We start from the raw sequence: 19,795 nt of genomic DNA on the forward strand, positions 1-19,795 counted from the left end.
GCTCTCTCTCCTTTCTACTCCATCCTACTCTTCCTCCTCCTCCTCCTCCTCCTCCTCCTCTTCAACACTGTAATTCATCAGTATAATCCAGCCAGGGCATAAAGGAGCATTACAAAGGAAAACTGAGGACTGTTGGAATGTTCTGTTAGATGTCGATATGTACTACCATCATCATCATCATCAGCAACAGCATTTTTTACTATTATCAGACACTACGTCTTTAAAAACTTGTAAATTTTTTGTATTCTTTTCCATTTTTATTTTTTTTGGGGGGGAGTTGTATCTTGATGTCTTTCTTATTTGTTTATTAGTGTACATCTTCATTTAATTGATCTATTTTTCAATATGTATCATCATCAGCCTCACCATCATCGTCATCATCATTATTATTAGACATTACATCTTTCAAAACTTCTCGTAAATTTTAGTATTCTTTTTTTTTTATTGTTCTTTTTATGGGAGTTGTATCTTCAGAGGGCCTTTGTTATCTATCTATTTGTCTATATCTTTATTTTATTTAATTATCTTTTAATATCATCATCATCATCATCATCATCATCATCATACATCCTTCCAAACTTCTCGTAAATTTCAATATTCTGTTTTTACTGTTCTTTTGGGGCCTTTCTTATCTATTTATTTGTTTATATTTTCATTTCATTTCATTCATTTTTCAATATGCATAATCATCATCATCAGCATCATCAGACACTACATCTTTCAAAACTTCTCGTAATTTTTTCTTGCTGTTCTTTTTTGGGGATTTGTATCTTCAGTGGGGCTTTGTTACCTATTCATTTACGTATATCTTTATTTAATTTATTCATTTTGTTGCCGTTTCATTACCCTTGGAGAGCCAACAGCATTGATTACCCTACTCTAGACCTTTCCTACCAATAATTATTTCTCTTCTCTCTTTTGTTTCGGTAGTTTATCTTGCCTATTTCCCCAACCATCTAGTCAACGTCATCCTGAGATTCTCGAGGCCATTTTCGTGATTCTACCTAGTGATAGTTTAACAAGGATTTTACACTCTCGCAAGTATGAACCTGACTTATTATTCTTGTGTGTTTTGAGTCACATGAATACTGGTCCTCCTCTGCCCATTCAGCTGTGTGTTTGTACTGTTACCACGCACAGCAGCACCAAAGAGGGAAGTCTAGGGATCTGATGTGTATAAATCAAACGGAAGTCATTTAATATAGAGATCAATTGAGTGTTTTTTTTTATTCAGTTAAGCTCAAGAAAAAGAAGACAACAGATGTAAAAGGTGGATATAGTAATATATATTCTTTCTTTTTTCCTCAAGTACTTTTTCTTATCTAACTAAAGTCAAAAAGAACAGCAAATGTGAAAGATATAGGTAGTATTTTTCTTCGTTCTTAAGTGGTTTCAATTTGATTAAGCTCAAAAGAACCACAAATGTAAAAGATAAAGGTGGTATTGTTATTTTTCTTCTTCTTCCTTAAGTGATTTTATTTAAGCAAGCTCGAGAAAAACCATAAATATAAAAGAAAAAGGTAGTATTATTGTTTTTCTTCTTTTTTCTCTTACATGTGTACAATATACAATAAATCATTAAAGATCCTGAAACCTGTACGTATACTAATAATATCCTTTTTGCGTTATTTGCACGGCTAATACCACTAATCTCAGGTCATTCTCAAGACAGAACACGGTGATAATGTCCTCAGACTTTCTAAATAGCAAAACAATGTGACTCTTTCCAATTCAATCTTTTTTTCAGTGATCTGTACTATCTGAATGAGATAAAAGTGTTAAAAGATTATAAAAACCAGCTTCGCAAACTTTGTCCAAATTAATTTTTTTGTGAAGCGACAGTGAAGCGGAAGGTTTTTCTTTTCTAATCTTAACCCCTTCAATTCTGGAACAAATTTTTATCTTGAGATTTGTGTACGATTGGACCATTTTATTTATATTAGGAAGAGTTTATGGAGATCTGAAGATTAATGGACAGAATCTTCACTATTTCAATCCCCCACATAAGTTTCTGAAAGTGTATAAAATCACCAAATAGTAAGCAGAATGAATAAAGAAACGCGTCATGCTACTCTTCACCGTTTTAACCCATTCAGTACAAGGACATGTTTTCATATTCACTCTGCTTGCTATTTGGTGATTTTATACAGCTTCAGAAACTTACGTGGGGATTAAAATAGTGAAGACTCTGGTCATTAATCTTCTGACCTCCATAGATCCTACCTAATATAAGTAAAATCGTCTAATCATACCCAAAACTCAAGATAAAAATGCGTCCCAGTACTGAAGGGTTTAATCCCCAATAAAAGTTTCTGAAGTTGTTTAAAATCACCAAATAATAAGCAGAATAAATATAGAAAAGCATCATGGTACTGAAGGAGTTAAAAACAGCACGGTGTGGCGGAACATTTCACCATAACGGAATATTCCCAGAACACGTCAATGCATGAAGGAAGAAGACTGAGACTGAGAGGGGCCGTGCGTGATTGAAGTCTTGAAAAGGATGACACTTGCTACTAACAGACATGATTCGTTTGGCTTCATCAGTGGGTCAACTTGGACTGGAATTACGTATACGCTGTGGATAAACTCAGGTGGAAAAGGAGAGTATATGTGAAACGGAAGGAAAAGAAGCATTATATATGAAATTGTTAAAAAGTAAATAGTAATGATGATAATAATAATAATAACAGCAAAGTAAATAATTATGATGACGACGATGCTAAAAAAAAATAATAATAATACACTCAGGTGGAAAAGGAGAGTATTTTCAAACGGAATAAAAGGAAGAATTATCTGTGAAATTGTTAAAAGTAAATAATGATAACAAGAGTAACGCTGATGATAATGATAATAATAATAATAATAATAATAATAAAGAACAAAACTCAAATCAATAAAAAGAGTCGTTAAAGGTTGTATGCATAAGAACAACAAATGAATAGAATATTATAATCAATCTTTCATAATTACTAAAATATTCTGAGTATAATCCACCCATCTCTCTCTCTCTCTCTCTCTCTCTCTCTCTCTCTCTCTCTCTCTCTCTCTCTCTCTCCTTACCTCTCCCTCTCCTCCTCTCTCTCTCTCTCTCTCTCTCTCTCTCTCTCTCTCTCTCTCTCTCTCTCTCTCTCTGTGTGTGTGTGTGCCTCTACACCGTATATTTATCAACGTCCCTCATTTTATTTATCATTTACTCTCTCTCCCTCCCTCTTCCCTCCTCTCTCTCTCTCTCTCCCTCTCCCTCTCTCTGGCTGTTGCTAGGGGGCGTATCCCCCCGCAAAGTCAGAGGTGGGCATGATTAATGGTAGTGTGAGGGGGGAATTTCTTATTGTTCCATCCTCCTCCTCCTCCTCCTCCTCCTCCTCTTCCTCCTCTTCCTTCTATTCCTGTTCTTCCTCCTTCTCTTGTTCTTCCTCCGTCTCCTTCTCCTTCTCTTCCTTTTCTTTCTTTTACTTTATTCAATCTTCTCTTGTAATTGTTCTTTGTACTCATCTTTTCTCGTTTCAAGATTTTTTTTTCATTTTTCTCTTGCCTTTCCTTCATTTCCCTATTCTTCCTCTTCCTTTCTCTTTCTCCTCCTTCCTCTCCTCCTCTTTCCTCCTCTCCCATCTTCATTTCGTCTCCCTCCTCCTTTTATCTTCCTCCACTTCCTTTCCACCCCCTCTAAACCTCTCTCTCTCTCTCTCTCTCTCTCTCTCTCTCTCTCTCTCTCGTGTGTGTGTGTGTGTGTGTGTGTGTGTGTGTGTGTGTGTGTGTGTGTGTGTGTGTGTGTGTGTGTGTGTTCTTGAATTTCGTGGCGTTCTTTTGACACGCCCTGGAAAAGTTTTAGATCTCCCTATTAATTTATCTATCTATCTATCCATCTGTCTATCTATCTATCTATCTATCTATCTGTCCATCTATCTATCTATCTATCTATCTGTCCATCCACCAATATCTATCCATCTATCTATTATTTTCTCCTTACATCTATCTATCTATCTAATCTATCTATCTATAAGTATGTGTAGTTTACGTACGTATGCATGTATGTATGTATGTATGTATGTATGTATGTAAGCATGTACAGTAAAGCTTAAGAAAGAATCAGGAAGGAAAAATAAACAAACACCAGTGATTAAAAACGAAATAAATAAATCAACAAATAAAAAGGATGACAAACGAGGAAAAGAAAACAGAAAAAAAATAAAAGTAACAATTAAAAACAACAATAAAAAAAAACTCACGATGAAAAGAAAAAAAAAAAATAGGACGAAAAAAAATATACTAAAAAGAAAAAAAGAAAATGATGGAGAGATGATTAAGAAAGAAAGAGAGAGAGAGAAAGAAAAGAAAAAAAAAGATTGGCACACTTTTAAATGGATGAAGATGAAGGAGAGATAAATGGATGAAGTTGAGAGGCGATCTTTATTTCACTGCAGAGGACGTTGAACAAAGGCATGGAAAGAGGAAGGGAGGGAGGGAAGGATAGAAGAGGAAGGAAGGAAGAAAGGAAGAGAAGGAAGGAAGGAAAGGGAGAGAAGGAAGGAAACGGAGAAGGAAGGAAGGAAGGAAGGAAGGAAGGGAGGGAAGGAAGGAAGAGGGAGAGGGAAAGAGGGAGGGATAGAGAAGAAGGAGGGGAGGGAGGGAGGGAGGGAGGGAAAGAGGGAAGGGAAGAAAAGAGGGAGGAAGGGAGAGAGGGAAGGGAAGGAAAGAGGGAGGAAGGGAGAGAGGGAAGGGAGATGAGAGAGGAAGAGATTTAATAGTGGTATTGAAGAGGAAAAGGAAGAGGAGGAGGAATAAAAGGGAATACAAAGGAAAGAAAGGAGAAAAGGACGAGGAGGAGGAATAAAAAGGAATAAAAATGAAAGAACAGAGAGTAGGAGGAGGAGGAGGAGGAGGAAGAGGAGGAGGAGGAGGAGGAGAACGAGGAGTAGTAGGAGGACGAGGACGAGGACGAGGGGATAGGAGGAGGAGGAAGAAGAGGAGGAGTAGTAGGAGAACGAGGACGAGGACGAGGGGGAGGAGGAGGAGGAAGAAGAGGAGGAGCAGGGGGAGGAATAAAAAGAAATAAAAAGGAAAGAACAGACAGGAGGAAGAGGAAGAGGAGCAGGAGGAGGAGAAGGAGGAGGAGGAATAAAATGGAATACAATAGAAAGAACAGACAGGAGGAGGAGGAGGAGAACAAGGGAACAATAAGGAACAATTTACTTAAGTCCTGTTGATTCCTATGAGTTTGCATGTGACCACTAACCACCTCCTCTATCTCATCAGGAGGAAGAGGAGGAGGAGGAGGAGGAGGAGGAGGAGGAATACATAGGAATACATAGGAAAGACGAGTGACAGGAGGCCTTGCGACCTATAACGAGGTCACTCGTTTACTAAACTACACGTACAGAAGCTACATACTTAGTAGGAGGTAAGGATAGAACAGATGAAGCTCCTCCCCACCCACCAATCCCTCCGGCGTCACCCGGCAGGAAATAAGACGAAAAATACACCCCGACTGTTGAGAAGGACAATCGGGGAAATTTACACAGGAAAGATGGGAAAAAAGAGAGTACTAGTGGAACTACTACTATCGCTAAGAGAAAGAGGTATCTAGTGTAAACTACTACTATTGCTAAAAGGAAAAAAAAATTATCGGAAACCATTTTCTTTATAAAACTTGTCTAATTTACTTTTGAACGTAGCTACCGTGTTAACTTGGACTACGGACGCTGGCAGCTTGTTCCAGTGTTCAACTATGTTCCAGTGTTCAACTAAAAGGAGGAGGAGGAGGAGGAGGAGGAGGAGGAGGAGGAGGAGGAGGAGGAGGTGGTGGTGGTGGTGGTGGTGGTGGTGGTGGTGGTGGTGGAGGAGGAGGAGGTGATGGTGTGTGTGTGAGAGAGAGAGAGAGAGAGAGAGAGAGAGAGAGAGAGAGAGAGAGAGAGAGAAATATTAATCCAGGAAACAATTTCTTTATGTCAGCTTGTATGATGGGAAAAAAGATAACAGCACTACTACTACTAATCACCAATGATAATAATAATAATAATAACAATAATAACACTAATAATAATAATAATGATTTCTAAAGAGTTTTGTTTAATCACATATCAATTTACTGATAATTTTGTTCCTTTGTTCCTATCAAAAGCTTTTGATAGAGTCTGGCACAAAGCTTTGATTTCAAAACTGGCCTCCCACTCTCTCTATCCTTCCCTCTGCAACTTTATCTCAAGTTTCCTTTCCGACCGTTCTATTGCAGCCGTAACAGACGGCCACTGTTCTTCTCCTATATCTATCAACAGTGGTCATCAGGTTTCTGTCCTGTCACCCACTCTCTTTCTATTATTCATTAATGACCTTCTTAACCAAACTTCTTGCCGTATCCACTCCTACGCTGATGATACCACCGTGCATCTTTGTACGTCCTTTCAGACACGAACAGCCCTTCAGGAAGTCAACAGATCACGCAGGGACGCCACAGAACGCCTGACTTCTGATCTCTCTAAGATTTCTGATTGGGGCAGAAAAAACTTAGTAGTTTTCAATGCCTAGTAAACTCAATTCCTCCATCTATCAAAACGACACAACCTTCCAGACATCTATTCTCCTCTTCAGTCTCTCTCTTCCACACTGAATATCCTCGATCTGTCCTTTACTCATAACCTTAACTGGAAACTTCACATTTCATCTCGTTGAAACAGCTTCTTTGAAGTTAGGCGTTGTGCGGCGTCTCTGCCAGTTTTTCTCGCCCCTCCAACTGCTAACTCTGTACAAGTCCTTGTATGGAGTACTCTTCGCATGTTTGGGACGGTTCCACTCATACAGCTTTATTAGATAGGGTGGAATGAAAAGCTTTTCATCTCATCAACTCCTCTCCTCTGACTGACTGTCTTCAGCCTCTTTCTCACCGCCGCAATGTTGCATCGCTTTCTATCTTTTATCGCTATTTTCATGCTAACTGCTCTATGATCTTGCTAACTGCATGCCTCTCTCCTCCTGCGGCCTCGCTGCACAAGGCTTTCTTCTTCCTCTCTTCCCTATTCTGTCCAACCCCATAATACAAGAGTTAACCAGTATTCTCGATCATTCATACCTTTCACTGGTAAACTCTGGAACTCCCTACCTGTTTCTGTATTTCCATCTTCCTACGACTTGATTTTTTTTAAGAGAGGTGTCAAGACATTTGTCCCAGACTTTGGCTGATTCTTTCTAATCTTTAAGGAGACTGCAGTTCCAGTGAGCCCTTTTTTTCTAATATTTTGTTGCCCTTAATAGCTCTCCTTCTTGTATAAGAAAAAAAAAAACTTCCGATCCAGAGGCGAGTCTTGTCAGGGGCGAGATGATCTTACATTCCACAGAAGGAGAAGAAAAAACAACAACAACAAAGACAAGAACAATAAAAAGATAAGAACAAGAAGAAAGAAAACAAAAAGAACAAGAACAAGATCAATAATAATAATAATAATAATAATAATAATAATAATAATAATAATAATAATAATAATGTGAACAACAACAACAACAACAACAAAGTAAAGAACAATGAAAAAGATAAGAACAAGAAAGAAAAGAACAAGAACAACAAAATGAAAGACAAAAAACAAGTAAAGGGAAAAGAAGAAGAAAATAACAACATCAATAACAACAACAACAACAACAACAACAAGGACAAGAACAACAAGAAAAGTAAAAATAAGAACAATAACAAGGACAAAAAACAAGAAGCAATAAAAGAACACCAAGATAAAGAAGAGAATCAAGAACAAGGAAGATCGACAAGAACAACAACAAAAAGAGGAACAAAAACAAGAATAAAGACAAAAGAAGGATAAAGACAAGAAAAAAACAAGAAAACCAACAAGAACATGAAAAAAAAAACACATGAAAGATAAGAACAGCAACAAACAACAACAACAACAACAACAACAACAACAACAACAATATACAAATAGAAAGGAATAAAACACACACACACACACACACACACACACACACACACACACACACACACACACACACACACACACACACACACAGCTTCACTTAATAATTCAAAATAGAAAAAATGGCGACTCCAAACCCAGCCTCGGAGAACAATAACAAAAAAAAAATATACAAATAAAAAGAAAACGAATAAAAAGGAAATGAAAAAAAGAAAAGAAAAAAAAGAAAAGAAAAGAACAAAACAAGAATAACAAGATCACGAGCAAGAACAAGAAAGTAACAAACCAAATGAAAAAAAAAAAATACAGACGAAGATTGATCAACACCACAGCACCATCACAATAACATCACCACCACCACCACCACCACCACCACCACCACCACCATCACCACCACCACTACCTCGTCCTCTTTCTGCTTGTTATTCATCTTCCTCCTACTTATTCTTCTTTCTCCTATTTATTCCTCGTCTTCCTTCTACTTGTTCCTCTTATCCCTTTTATTTATTCCTCCTGTCTTCCTCCTCTTCCTCTTCCTTATTCCTGTCATCCCTTCTGCTTATTCTCATTCTTCTGCTTCTTCCTGTTTTCCTCTCCATCTTCCTACTCTTTCTCTTCTTCGTCTTCTTTCTCCTACTTTTTCCCCTACTCCTCCTTTCCTTCCTCTTGCTACATTATCCTCCTCCTCCTCCTTTCCTTCCTCTTGCTACATTATCCTCCTCCTTCTTCTTCTTCTTATTCCTCGTTCTCCTTATTCCTGTTTATCCCTTCTGCTTATTCCCATCCTTCTGCTTCTTCCTCTTTTCTCTCCATCCTTCAACTTTTTCTCTTCTCCGTCCTTTTTCTCTTGTTTTTTGCCCCTACTCCTTTCCTTCCTCTTGCTGCTATATCATCATCAACAACAACAACAAGAGTAACGAGAAGGAAAAGCAAAGAGCAGGATAGAAAAGACGAGAGAAATAGTAATCAGTATCCATTGGCGATGTGTCTTTCGTAACCTGACCAGCGCCCTCTGTTCAATGCTGTCCAAATGAAGGTGTACGACTGTTATTCCCTCAGGTACGATGTCGTCTGCTATGGGTATCGTATGGAGAGAGAGAGAGAGAGAGAGAGAGAGAGAGAGAGAGAGAGAGAGAGAGAGAGAGAGAGAGAGTTTCCATATTGCCCTTGACTTCATCTTTCAAAGGTGTTTAGCAAGCAGAATTATGCGTAAACACATACCTCTCTTTCTCTTTCTCTGTCTCTCTCTCTCTCTCTCTCTCTCTCTCTAAGGACAAGATTTCATCATAACATTACCTCTTAATTTGAATGCAGTCCTCCTCCTCCTCCTCCTCCTCCTCCTCCTCCTCCTCCTCCTCCTCCTCCTCCTCCTCCTCCTCCTCCTCCTCCTCTCTTCCTCTTCCTCTTCTTTCTCCTCCTCCTCCTCCTCCTCCTCCTCCATATCTTCATTCATCCACCCCATCCCCTCTTCTTATTTTTCCCCCTATCAAGTGTGTGTGTGTGTGTGTGTGTGTGTGTGTGTGTGTGTGTGTGTGTGTGTGTTTCGGACAGTCGTCAAAATATTTCGTGTGCACAAACAAACTCGTGTATCTGGACTGGAGGGAAGGATGGGGTGAGGGATAGGGATGGGGATAACAAGGGTGTGTGGAGATGAGGGTGGGAGTTGGGTGGGAGTAGAAGGGACTGAGGGTGAGGGTGGGGACGGGACAACTTTCTTTTTTTAGTGTGTCAATAAATATCATCCTAAAATTCTTAATTTGTATATATTCTACCTGTGTCTAAATTCCCCAGTTAATTATTGGTGTCTCTGTGTATTGTCGAGTGTTGGGCAGTGTGAGGTAGAGGGGGTCGAGTGTTGGACAGTGTGAAATGGAGGGGGTCGAGTGTTGGGCAGTGTGAAGTGGAGGGGGTCGAGTGTTGGCAGTGTGAGGTGGAGGGAGTCGAGTGTTGGGAAATGTGAGGTGGAGGGGGTCGAGTGTTGGCAGTGTGAAGTGGAGGGGGTCGAGTGTTGGCAGTGTGTGTGGAGGGGATCGAGTGTTTGGAAGTGTGAGGTGGAGAGGTGAAGGTCGACGCATGCAGGTGTGTTGTGTGGCAGTGCTGTGCGAGGCAAGGCATCTGGCGAGGTCATGGGAGTTAATGCAGCTTGATGACTGGTACTTCCCTCAATTAAAAAAGGCTTCCGTTCGTCAAAATTCCTGTTTATTCAATCCGCGCCACTGGATGATAATGCTTGGAGGTGTATGAACTTCCTATTACCTGAACTCATTAACCCCTTCAATAATGAGACGGGCTTTCACCTTGATTTTTGGGTGTGATTAGACGATTTTATTTGCATTAGGAAGGGTCTATGGAGGTCAAAAGATTAATGGACACAGTCACCGCTATTTTACTCCCTCACTGAGTATCTGAAGCTGCACAAAATCCCCAAATAGTAAGCAGAATGAAATTGGAAATGCGTCTTGGAATTCGAAGGGGTTAAAGAGATAGGTTTTTAAGACATTTATGCCATTCATTTGGCTAACTCTTTTGACACTGTTTGCTCTTGGCTAGTCCCCCTCCTAGATAGGGAAAGGGCAAGGTGGTAGTGGTAGTGGTGGTAGTGATGGTGCTACTAGTGGTGGTAGTGGTGGTGGTGGATTTGACAAGTTAAGGAACGCCTCAGGTTATCAAGGAAAGTCAGGGAATATAATCACGTGACAGTGGTGACAAGCAAGGACTGCAATGCCTCCTTACTCCCCACTCTACTTACACGCTTCCTTGGCAATGCTGCATCACTTCACTTACCGCCTTGCTTCACAATATCATCACAATTAACCCCTTCAGTACCATGACGCCTTTCCACATACATTATGCTTACTATTTGGTGATTTTATACAGCTTCAGAAACTCATGTGGGGATTGAAATAGTGAAAACTGTGGCCATTAATCTTCTGACCTCCATAGACCCTTCCTAATGTCAATAAAATCGTCTAATCACACCCAAAACTCATGGTAAAAATGCGTCCAAGTACTGAAGTTGTTATGACTGAGTTGGTGTTTATGAGATCACATTTAACCGTCTCATAATGAAGTACAAATGTGTGCCTCGAATGATACACACTTCTTTTTTGGATCGAAACAATCAGTCAGTCAGTCAGTCAGTCAGTTTGTCAGTCAGTCAGTCAGTCAGTCAGTCAGTCAGTCAGTCAGTCAGTCTCTCTCTCTCTCTCTCTCTCTCTCTCTCTCTCTCTACGGAACAACATTTGACTATAATATGACCTCTTGTTTTGTTTGCATCCCTCCTCCTCCTCCTCCTCCTCCTCCTCCTCCTCCTCCTCCTCCTCCACCTCCATATTTTCAATTCCCCCCTTCCTCTCGTCCCATCTTTTCTACTTGACCATGTCCTTGTGTGCACGTGTGTTTGCGTGTTAGGTGGCGTTAAGTGTTTGTCTGGTGTGTGCATTTGTTTAGGCTCTTTTGTGAGGGGAGGGGATGTAAGAGTGCGTTAAGAGGGCTGGAGAGAGAGAGAGAGAGAGAGAGAGAGAGAGAGAGAGAGAGAGAGAGAGGTTGGGGGTAGGAGTTCTATGGATTGAGTATGTATGTGAAAGAGTGATCGAGCCTTGATGTAAGAAAAGTCTCAAAATATGGTGTCATCCTGTCACTCTCTCTCTCTCTCTCTCTCTCTCTCTCTCTCTCACCTCGGGGACACCTCCTGCAGCACCGGGGCACCGTTGTAGCTACACCCTTCAGCATGAGCGAACTCCAGTCCTCCCACCACCTCCTCTCTATCCCCGAGGCGCTGCAGTTCATACGTCAAGTTGATGCCGCCCGCCCACTGCTGGTCCGGGGCTGCGTGGAGGGCAGTGAGGGCGTGGGGGCCTGGCGGTTGGTTGGGGTTGACGGGCAGGGTGGTGATGTTGAGGTACATAGGGTAATACATGCCCTCGTACCTGATAAAACCTTCGACGTCCTGGCACACCAGCCTCTCCAGCTCCTCAGACACCCCCTCATCTGTCGGCAGCAGGGCGTCGTAGTCGAGAAAGGTGGTGCACAGCGTGATCTGAAGGAGTGACAAGTTTGTGGGTGATATGTACTGGATGAGGAACGTTTATGGATGACTTGTGGTGCTTATTCATTCATCTATTCTATTTGTTTTTATTTATTTTTTCCTTCGTATGTGATGTGGTGGTGGTGAAGACAACGGGGAGGCAACACTGGGATTATGAGGGTGAATTAGAAGGCAACTGACTGACTGACTGTATTCCGATGTAATGCAACCGTGACATGACGCTCACTGAAATCCAAGACTATAGTGATTGAAGCGCATTTAGTAATGATTAGAACTTCACGCAACACTCACTGAAACAAAATGCAACACTGGCTGAGATAACACAACACTGAAATACAACACAACACTGACTGAAGCATGATATAACACTGACTGAAATAACACAACACTGAAATACAACACAACACTGACTGAAGCACGATATAGCACTGGATGAGATTACACAACACTGAAATACAACACAACACTGACTGAAGCACGATATAACACTGGATGGGATTACACAACACTGAAATACAACACAACTCTGATTGAAGTACGATGCAACACTGACTGCGATACCGCAACACTGAAATACAACAGAATTCTCACTGAAGCACGATGCAACACTGGCTCAGATAACGCAACACTGAGATAAAGCACAACACAATGACACAAGAGGCAAATCTGACTAAAACGAGACGCAACACTAAAACGTGATGAATCAAACCGTCATGAAGCATTTGACTGAATCACAACGGTACTTTTGAAACACATGAAACTGAAACTAGATCTCCCTTCTTCTTACCTCCCTCCTAGTGACCCTCACGTCCCCATCAGGTCACCGGGAGGAAGAAGCCCAACCGGGAAACGAGATTTGGCGGAAAGATGATTCTCGCGACGGAAATGAAGAGTAGAACCAATCGATTCACTTCCTGAACCAGCAGAAAACACTGCCCGTGCCACGCATTCCTTGTTACTTTGCCATTTGATTGTCACTGTTTCTACTACTACTACTACTACTACTACTGCTATTACTACTAATGCTATTTCTTTTACTACTACTACTACTACTACTACTACTACTACTATTATAGGTGAGCGTTATCTCGATGAAATATTACAGTAATTCATCATGATAATTTATCGTGATAACGACATCAGATCATCGGTTATCCGATAATTATTTTTCCCCGCGTCATCGATTTATCGGTATCGTTGATACTTCTTGGGTCCAAACCAGCGATTATCAATATTGTTTGTTATTAGAACATGAACATGTTGAAGTTTTAAATGTTCAAAATCAGATATAGTTATCTTACTTAAAACAATTCTTACCATTATGGAAGAAACAGAATAAACATTGAATTTTATTTATTTTCTAAGACTTTTCAAAGTTGCCTTAAAGAAATAAAAATCTGAAAGTTTCATTTAAAGTTTTTCATTTTGACATTTGATTAACAAATACATTCCCAAGTCATGATTATTACTCCTATTCCGAGGACTTGTGGGAAATCAGTATAAAATATCCTTGACTAAATCTTGAAATCATCAAAACAACAAAAAAGACCAAATGGAAACAGCACAACGAATCAACGGCGCTGACAACAGAAACCACCAGTGTTGTCGACCGTGCATGGTCGCCAAGGCCCAGTGCGACACCAAAATACATCAAGAAATGGCCTTCATGTTATGATTAGTGCACCAAATCATCATCGTCTCCCCATCTCAAAGTTCCGGTTCCAGCCGTCCTCAAAGCCATTAGCGGGACGAGTGAACGAATAACTTGGTAACGAGATTTTTGCAGAGGAAATGGAAGTTAATTTTGCAACGGAAATAATGTTGACATCGCGTGAAAACATGTAGCGCATCAGAAATTCGTCGGTTGTCTCAAATAAACCGACATTTTAAATCCTTACCAGTAGATGGAAGGTCTCAAGACATTTAACCCTTTCTTTTGGCTAACTCTCTCGGACCTGCACGGGACCTGGCATCTAAGTGGGTCTTTTTGTTTACTATTTATGTTGCTCTTGGCCCACTTTTCCCTTTTGATAAATAAGATACATATTCCTTTACGACAGAGAATTTACGTAGAAAAATGTGTCCTTTCACTTTTTTCTTCTTTTTCCTTCTCTCTCATACCACGTGACTGTCGCCTTGCTCGATAAGATGAACATTGATTAAGCAATTAGTTGTTTCCTGTACTGTTAGAGTGTGACTTCTTCCACGACTAAAACTTACCGCGTTATGAACTGACTTCATAAACACACACACACACACACACACACACACACACACACACACACACACACACACACACAAAGCTAATTGTAAAAAAAAAAAAGCTACATGGATCCAAATACAGCAAACAGAAACACACAAACCAGCACCAAACCATACACCAAATACACCACAACAAGATAGACACATCCAGTAAAAAAAAAAAAAAATCTTACACACTTCTACATAACTGGTGAAGAAAAACAAACACCTAAACATGAATAACATCAAACGAAACCACACCAACTGACCTCAAATCAAACCATACAATAACAAGTCCATACCAGAATCGCCACACCACTCACAGGTAAACAGTCAGGTGAACAAAACACACACCACACACTCAAGGACACGAGGGCGGAGGAATAACTAAGGTTCCTATTCTAAAATACTTCCACGACGCACTTCCACTATTTGAAAAGGTTCTAATTGAGGGCACACTTTTTTCAAGGTGTTTTAATGGTTGTAGTGAGAAATTAACGTGATTTCTGCGTTATTAAAAGGAGATACTCTCTTCAGAACCCGACCAGTTATGGTGAGAGTGTAAAGTGTTTCTGAATACGACCGTAAGTACAAGAAAATATATAAGCACAACAAACAAACTAACATACTACCTGAAAACACTGCCACTTACAGGTAAACACAGTCAGGTGAACAGAACACGCCACATACTCACTGGAAAAGTAAGCACAGCGAACAGAACCACACTAACTGAATCTAAACTCAAGAATTACACTACAACAACACAAACACTGTCAGATGAAGAAACAAACCACACTTACGAACACTAGGGAAGAGAAAACAATAGACATAAATGTACGTAACGCAGTAAACCTAGCAATTACACAAACACATGCAGCAAACCTAACAAACACTACAACACACACACTGCCAAATGAACAAAAACGTCACACTTACACACACAAGGGAAGAGAAATAACAAGAGATATAAACACAAGTAACACAGTAAACCAAACAACGATTTCAATAACACATGCAGCAAACTCAACAATCATTACTCTACAACACAAACACTGTCAGATGAACAAACAAACCACACTTACGGACACAAGGGAAGAGAAAAACAAGAGATATAAACATACGTAACACAGTGAACCGAACAACGATTACAATAACATTACCTGACCCTGAACCCAAGAATTACACTACAACAACACAAACACTGTCAAATGAACAAACAAACCACACTCACGGACACAAGGGAAAAGAAAAAAACTAAACGAGAGATCTAAACACACGTAACACAGGAAAACAAACAACAATTCCAATAACACATTCAGGAAACCCAACAAACACTACAATAACACAAACTCTGCAAGATGATCAAAGAAACCACACTTACAGACACAAAGGAACAGAAAAAAACAGTAAACACAGTAAACCAAACGACGATTTCAATAACACGTGCAGCAAACTCAACAAACATTACGACAACACAAACACTGCCAGATGAAAAAAAAAAAAAAAAAAAAAAAAAAACTTATGGGCACAAGGAGAGAGAGAGAGAGAGAGAGAGAGAGAGAGAGAGAGAGAGAGAGAGAGAGAGAGAGAGAGAGAGAGAGAGATACAAACACACGTAACACAGTAAACCAAACAACAATTATGTCCTAATGAATCTTGGACAGAGAGAACACGTGGTTACACAGATGAAGAAAGGAGGAGGAATGACGGTGACTGATACAATTGCAATATCACTTACAGCAAACCCAACAAGCACTACACTACAGCAACACAAACACTATCAGAGATGAACAAACACGCCACACACTTACGGACAGAAGGGAAGAGAAAAACGAGAGATATAGACACACGTAACACAGGAAACTGAACAACAATTCCAATAGCACTTACAACAAACCCAACAAACATTACACTACAGCAACACAAACACTGCCAGATGAACAAACAACGCACAAACAAATAAACAAACCACGCTTACGGACACAAGGGATGGGAAAAAACGAGAGATAAACACACGGAACAATTAGACACTAAACACACGGAACCACTGCCAGATTAACAAAACCACGCTACATTCACGGACAAAATGGAATGATTTGATACTCTTGGGAATAAAGGATCTTAGACGAGTGTTGTTTTGATTTAGATAAGTGTACGAGTAATTGCCAGATAATAGGTTGTCTTTTTTTTTCTATTCTTTATTCTTTTCAGATCAGGCAATGAAGCAAGTATCATTTAGATACTTGGGATATTTGGTGAACGAAAATGGTTGATGTGATGCGGAAATAAGATCAAGAACTGGAATGAGAAAATCTAAATTTGAAAAAATGAGAAAGATACTGACAAGCATGAATTTAAGCACTGGGATCTAGCTAAGAATTTTAAAGATTTACATATGATATGGTCACATATGATATGGTCAGTGATGTTGTACGTGGTGAGTGATGTGGTACGGTTGTGAAACCTGGACCGTTAGTAAAGAAATGAAGAAGAGACTGGCGGCGGCGGAGATGTGGTTCATCAGAAGAATTATGAAGATCCCGTGGGTGGAAAGGAGGACAAATCAGGAAGTGTTGCAGATGGACGGTACGACGACGGAGGTGATGACCACAGTGAAAAGAAGACAGCTAGGGTATCTGGGGGATGTAATGAGGGGAGATGGTCCTGAAAGAGACTGTCTCTTGGGGATGATCGAGGGGGAGAGAGCAAGAGGAAGACAGAGGATGAAGTACAAGGATGGAATCAAGGAGATGGTGGGAAGAGAAAAAATGGAAGTAGTGAAGCTGGCCAGGATTAGAAAAGTGTGGCTCTCCATTGTCACCAACACCACCTCTTAACGGCAACTCTTTTCTGATATTCTCTTCTCTTTTCTCGTCTCATTTTATTTTCTTGTTCTTGTCTTACTACTACTACTACTACTACTACTACTACTACTACTACTACTACTACTACTACTACTACTACTACTACTACTACTACTACTACTACTACTACTACTACTACTACTACTACTACTACTGCAACTACAACAACAACTACTACTACTACTACAATTATAACACCGCTCACCCAACAAACAATACAACAACACAAACACTGCCAGGTGAACAAAAGCTACGCCACACTTACGGACACAAGGGTGGAGGGCACGTGGTGGAGGTACAGGGACAAGTTGAAGTCACCGCTGAAGAACACAATGCAGGAGGAGGGTGGGTGACGCAGCGCCTCCTCCTCCAGGCACATGAATCCGACGAAGGGCAAAGTAAGGTTGTCCGCGTCCACTGTAGTGTTGCAGGGCGCGCATTCTCCCTCCCTAGCCCACGCCGCCGCCCTCACACACGCCCACACCGCAGCCCATGTCACCACCCACAGATAGTAGTAGTAATAGTAGTAGTAATAGTAACACCAAAAGCCGCCGTTCACTTGTGTCTGGGTTATGCATGTCACTTTAGCGCCTCCCATCTTTAAATGTGGATAAAGAAGGTATTTTGGGGTGTGTTTTTGTTATCTTTATGTGTTTGGTTTGTTTTTATATATTTCTTCCTTTATTGTTTATATTTTCTGTGTTTTGTCTGGTTGTTTTGATTTCCAAGTTTCTGTGAATGTAATTACAAACGGTTCTACGTATTTCTTTCTTCTCTTCATGCACTGTAATATATTTGTATTTCATCTCGTTTTATCATTATCATTATCTTTATTTCTCCCCCCTCTTATAATTTCAGCTCTTAATTTTTTTTTTTATCAAAGTTTCCCCTCATCATGCATTATAGAAAACTGCTGAACGTCCATATTCTTTTTTCCCTTTCTATTGTCTAGCCGCACGTTACGCACAATTATCGTACACACTCATACTTTTGTCACAATCTCGTCGTACATTACAGGATACTGGTGTACGAGAAAAGCTTTCATATCGTTATTTGCAGCATTCTAACTGTACTACACTTACATTTCTTTAACTTTCGTTTCTTTTCACTCCATCAGCCACTTCCGCTAAAATTGGAAAATAATAGCAGTAGTAGTAGTAGTAGTAGTAGTAGTAGTAGTAGTTGTAGTAGAAGCAAAGGTAATAATAGTAGTAGTTGTAGTAATAGCAAAGGTAATAGTAGTAGTAGTAGTAGTAGTAGTAGTAGTAGTAGTAGTAGTAGTAGTAGTAGTAGTAGTAGTAGTAGTAGTAGTAGTAGTAGTAGTAGTAGTATACCAGTAGTAGTAGTAGTAGTAGTAGTAGTAGTAGTGGTGGCAGTAGTAGTAGTAGTGGTGGTAGTAGTGGTGGTGTAGTGGTAGTGGTGGTAGCAGTAGTAGTGGTGGTAGTGGTGGTGGTGGTGGTGGTAGTAGTGTAGTAATAGCAAAGGTAATAGTAGTAGTAGTAGTAGTAGTAGTAGTAGTAGTAGTAGTAGTAGTAGTAGTAGTAGTAGTAGTAGTAGCAGTAGTAGTAGTAGTAGCAGTAGTAGTAGTAGTAGTAGTAGTAGTAGTAGTAGTAGTAGTAGTAGTAGTAGTAGTAGTAGTAGTAGTAGTAGTAGTAGTAGTAGTAAAGGTAATAGTAGCTGTAGTAGTAAAAGCAAAGATAATAAGAATAGTAGTAGTAGTAGTAGTAGTAATAAGAGAGGAACAAGAAGACAAAACTAGATGAGATCAGAGAAAATGGGAAAAAAATAAATAGAAAAAAAAGAAGACGACCTACTTTCTGGCAACTACTTACACTATCTAAATCAAAACAACACATAGTATCTAAATCAGTGATTCTCAACCGGGGTTCCGCCTACCATCACCAGGAATTACGCGAGAAACCCGTAAAATATTGATGTGCTATTACAAAATGACTGATCTTAATTCATGATTCATAATTTCTACTCAACATCACATTACAAACACTTTCAAGACACCAACATACTCGTACGTGTCAGACAGTACCATGTATATAGTCATGAGAGCAAATGATATGCGTGAACAGGGGTTACTGCGCTTTAAGAAGACACTCGTATACCATATAATGGGGTTCCATGGAAAAGAAAAAAAATATTACAAGGGTTCCTCAAAGGTGTAAAAGTTGAGAATCACTGATCTAAATGAAAACAGCATTTAACTAAATCCTTTATTTTTCCTTTATTCCTAAGACTCAAACTATTCAATTTTTGTCTTTCACAATAGAATTTTTAATCTTAACTCACTGTATTTTAAGTCAGACTCTCTTTGATAGGTGTCTTTTAGTCCTAGCTTACTTTTAGACCCTGTATTTTAGCACGGTATGAAGTCACTACCAAAATTAATTTCATATTGTACTGTGTTTCAATGTGACAAAGTTTTCATCTTATCTAAATCAAAACCACTTATCTAAATCAAAACATCACCTCCGAATCACCATAAGTATTTTTCCTTCCTGTCTGCGCCGAGCAAGCTAAAAAACACAAACCACAGCGATTACTCATCCATCTGAAACATGCAGACCTCACCGGCTACACAAACTCTCCGCACAATACTCGTACATTTAACCCCTTCAGGACCATGCTGCTGTTCCATATTCATTCTGCTTACTATTTGGGGATTTCATACAGCTTCAGAAACTTATATGGGGGATCAAAATATTGAAGACTGT

At 39.8% G+C, this 19,795-nt stretch overlaps 1 protein-coding gene across 1 annotated transcript in view; it reads right to left on the bottom strand.

Annotated features, from left to right (window-relative positions):
- The window catches only part of LOC123505198, a 40,462-nt gene extending 22,619 nt beyond the window's left edge, over positions 1-17,843 (bottom strand). The window contains exons 1-2 of the mRNA XM_045256364.1: positions 17,335-17,843; positions 11,594-11,955 (exon numbers count right to left, since the gene is read on the bottom strand). Coding sequence (XP_045112299.1) covers positions 11,594-11,955; positions 17,335-17,667 — 695 coding nt within the window. The 5' untranslated portion in view covers positions 17,668-17,843. The remainder of the gene's footprint in view (positions 1-11,593; positions 11,956-17,334) is intronic.
- Between the last annotated feature and the right edge of the window lie 1,952 nt (positions 17,844-19,795).

The sequence above is a fragment of the Portunus trituberculatus genome, chromosome 17, assembly GCF_017591435.1.
Source record: "Portunus trituberculatus isolate SZX2019 chromosome 17, ASM1759143v1, whole genome shotgun sequence".
NCBI lineage: Eukaryota > Metazoa > Arthropoda > Malacostraca > Decapoda > Portunidae > Portunus > Portunus trituberculatus.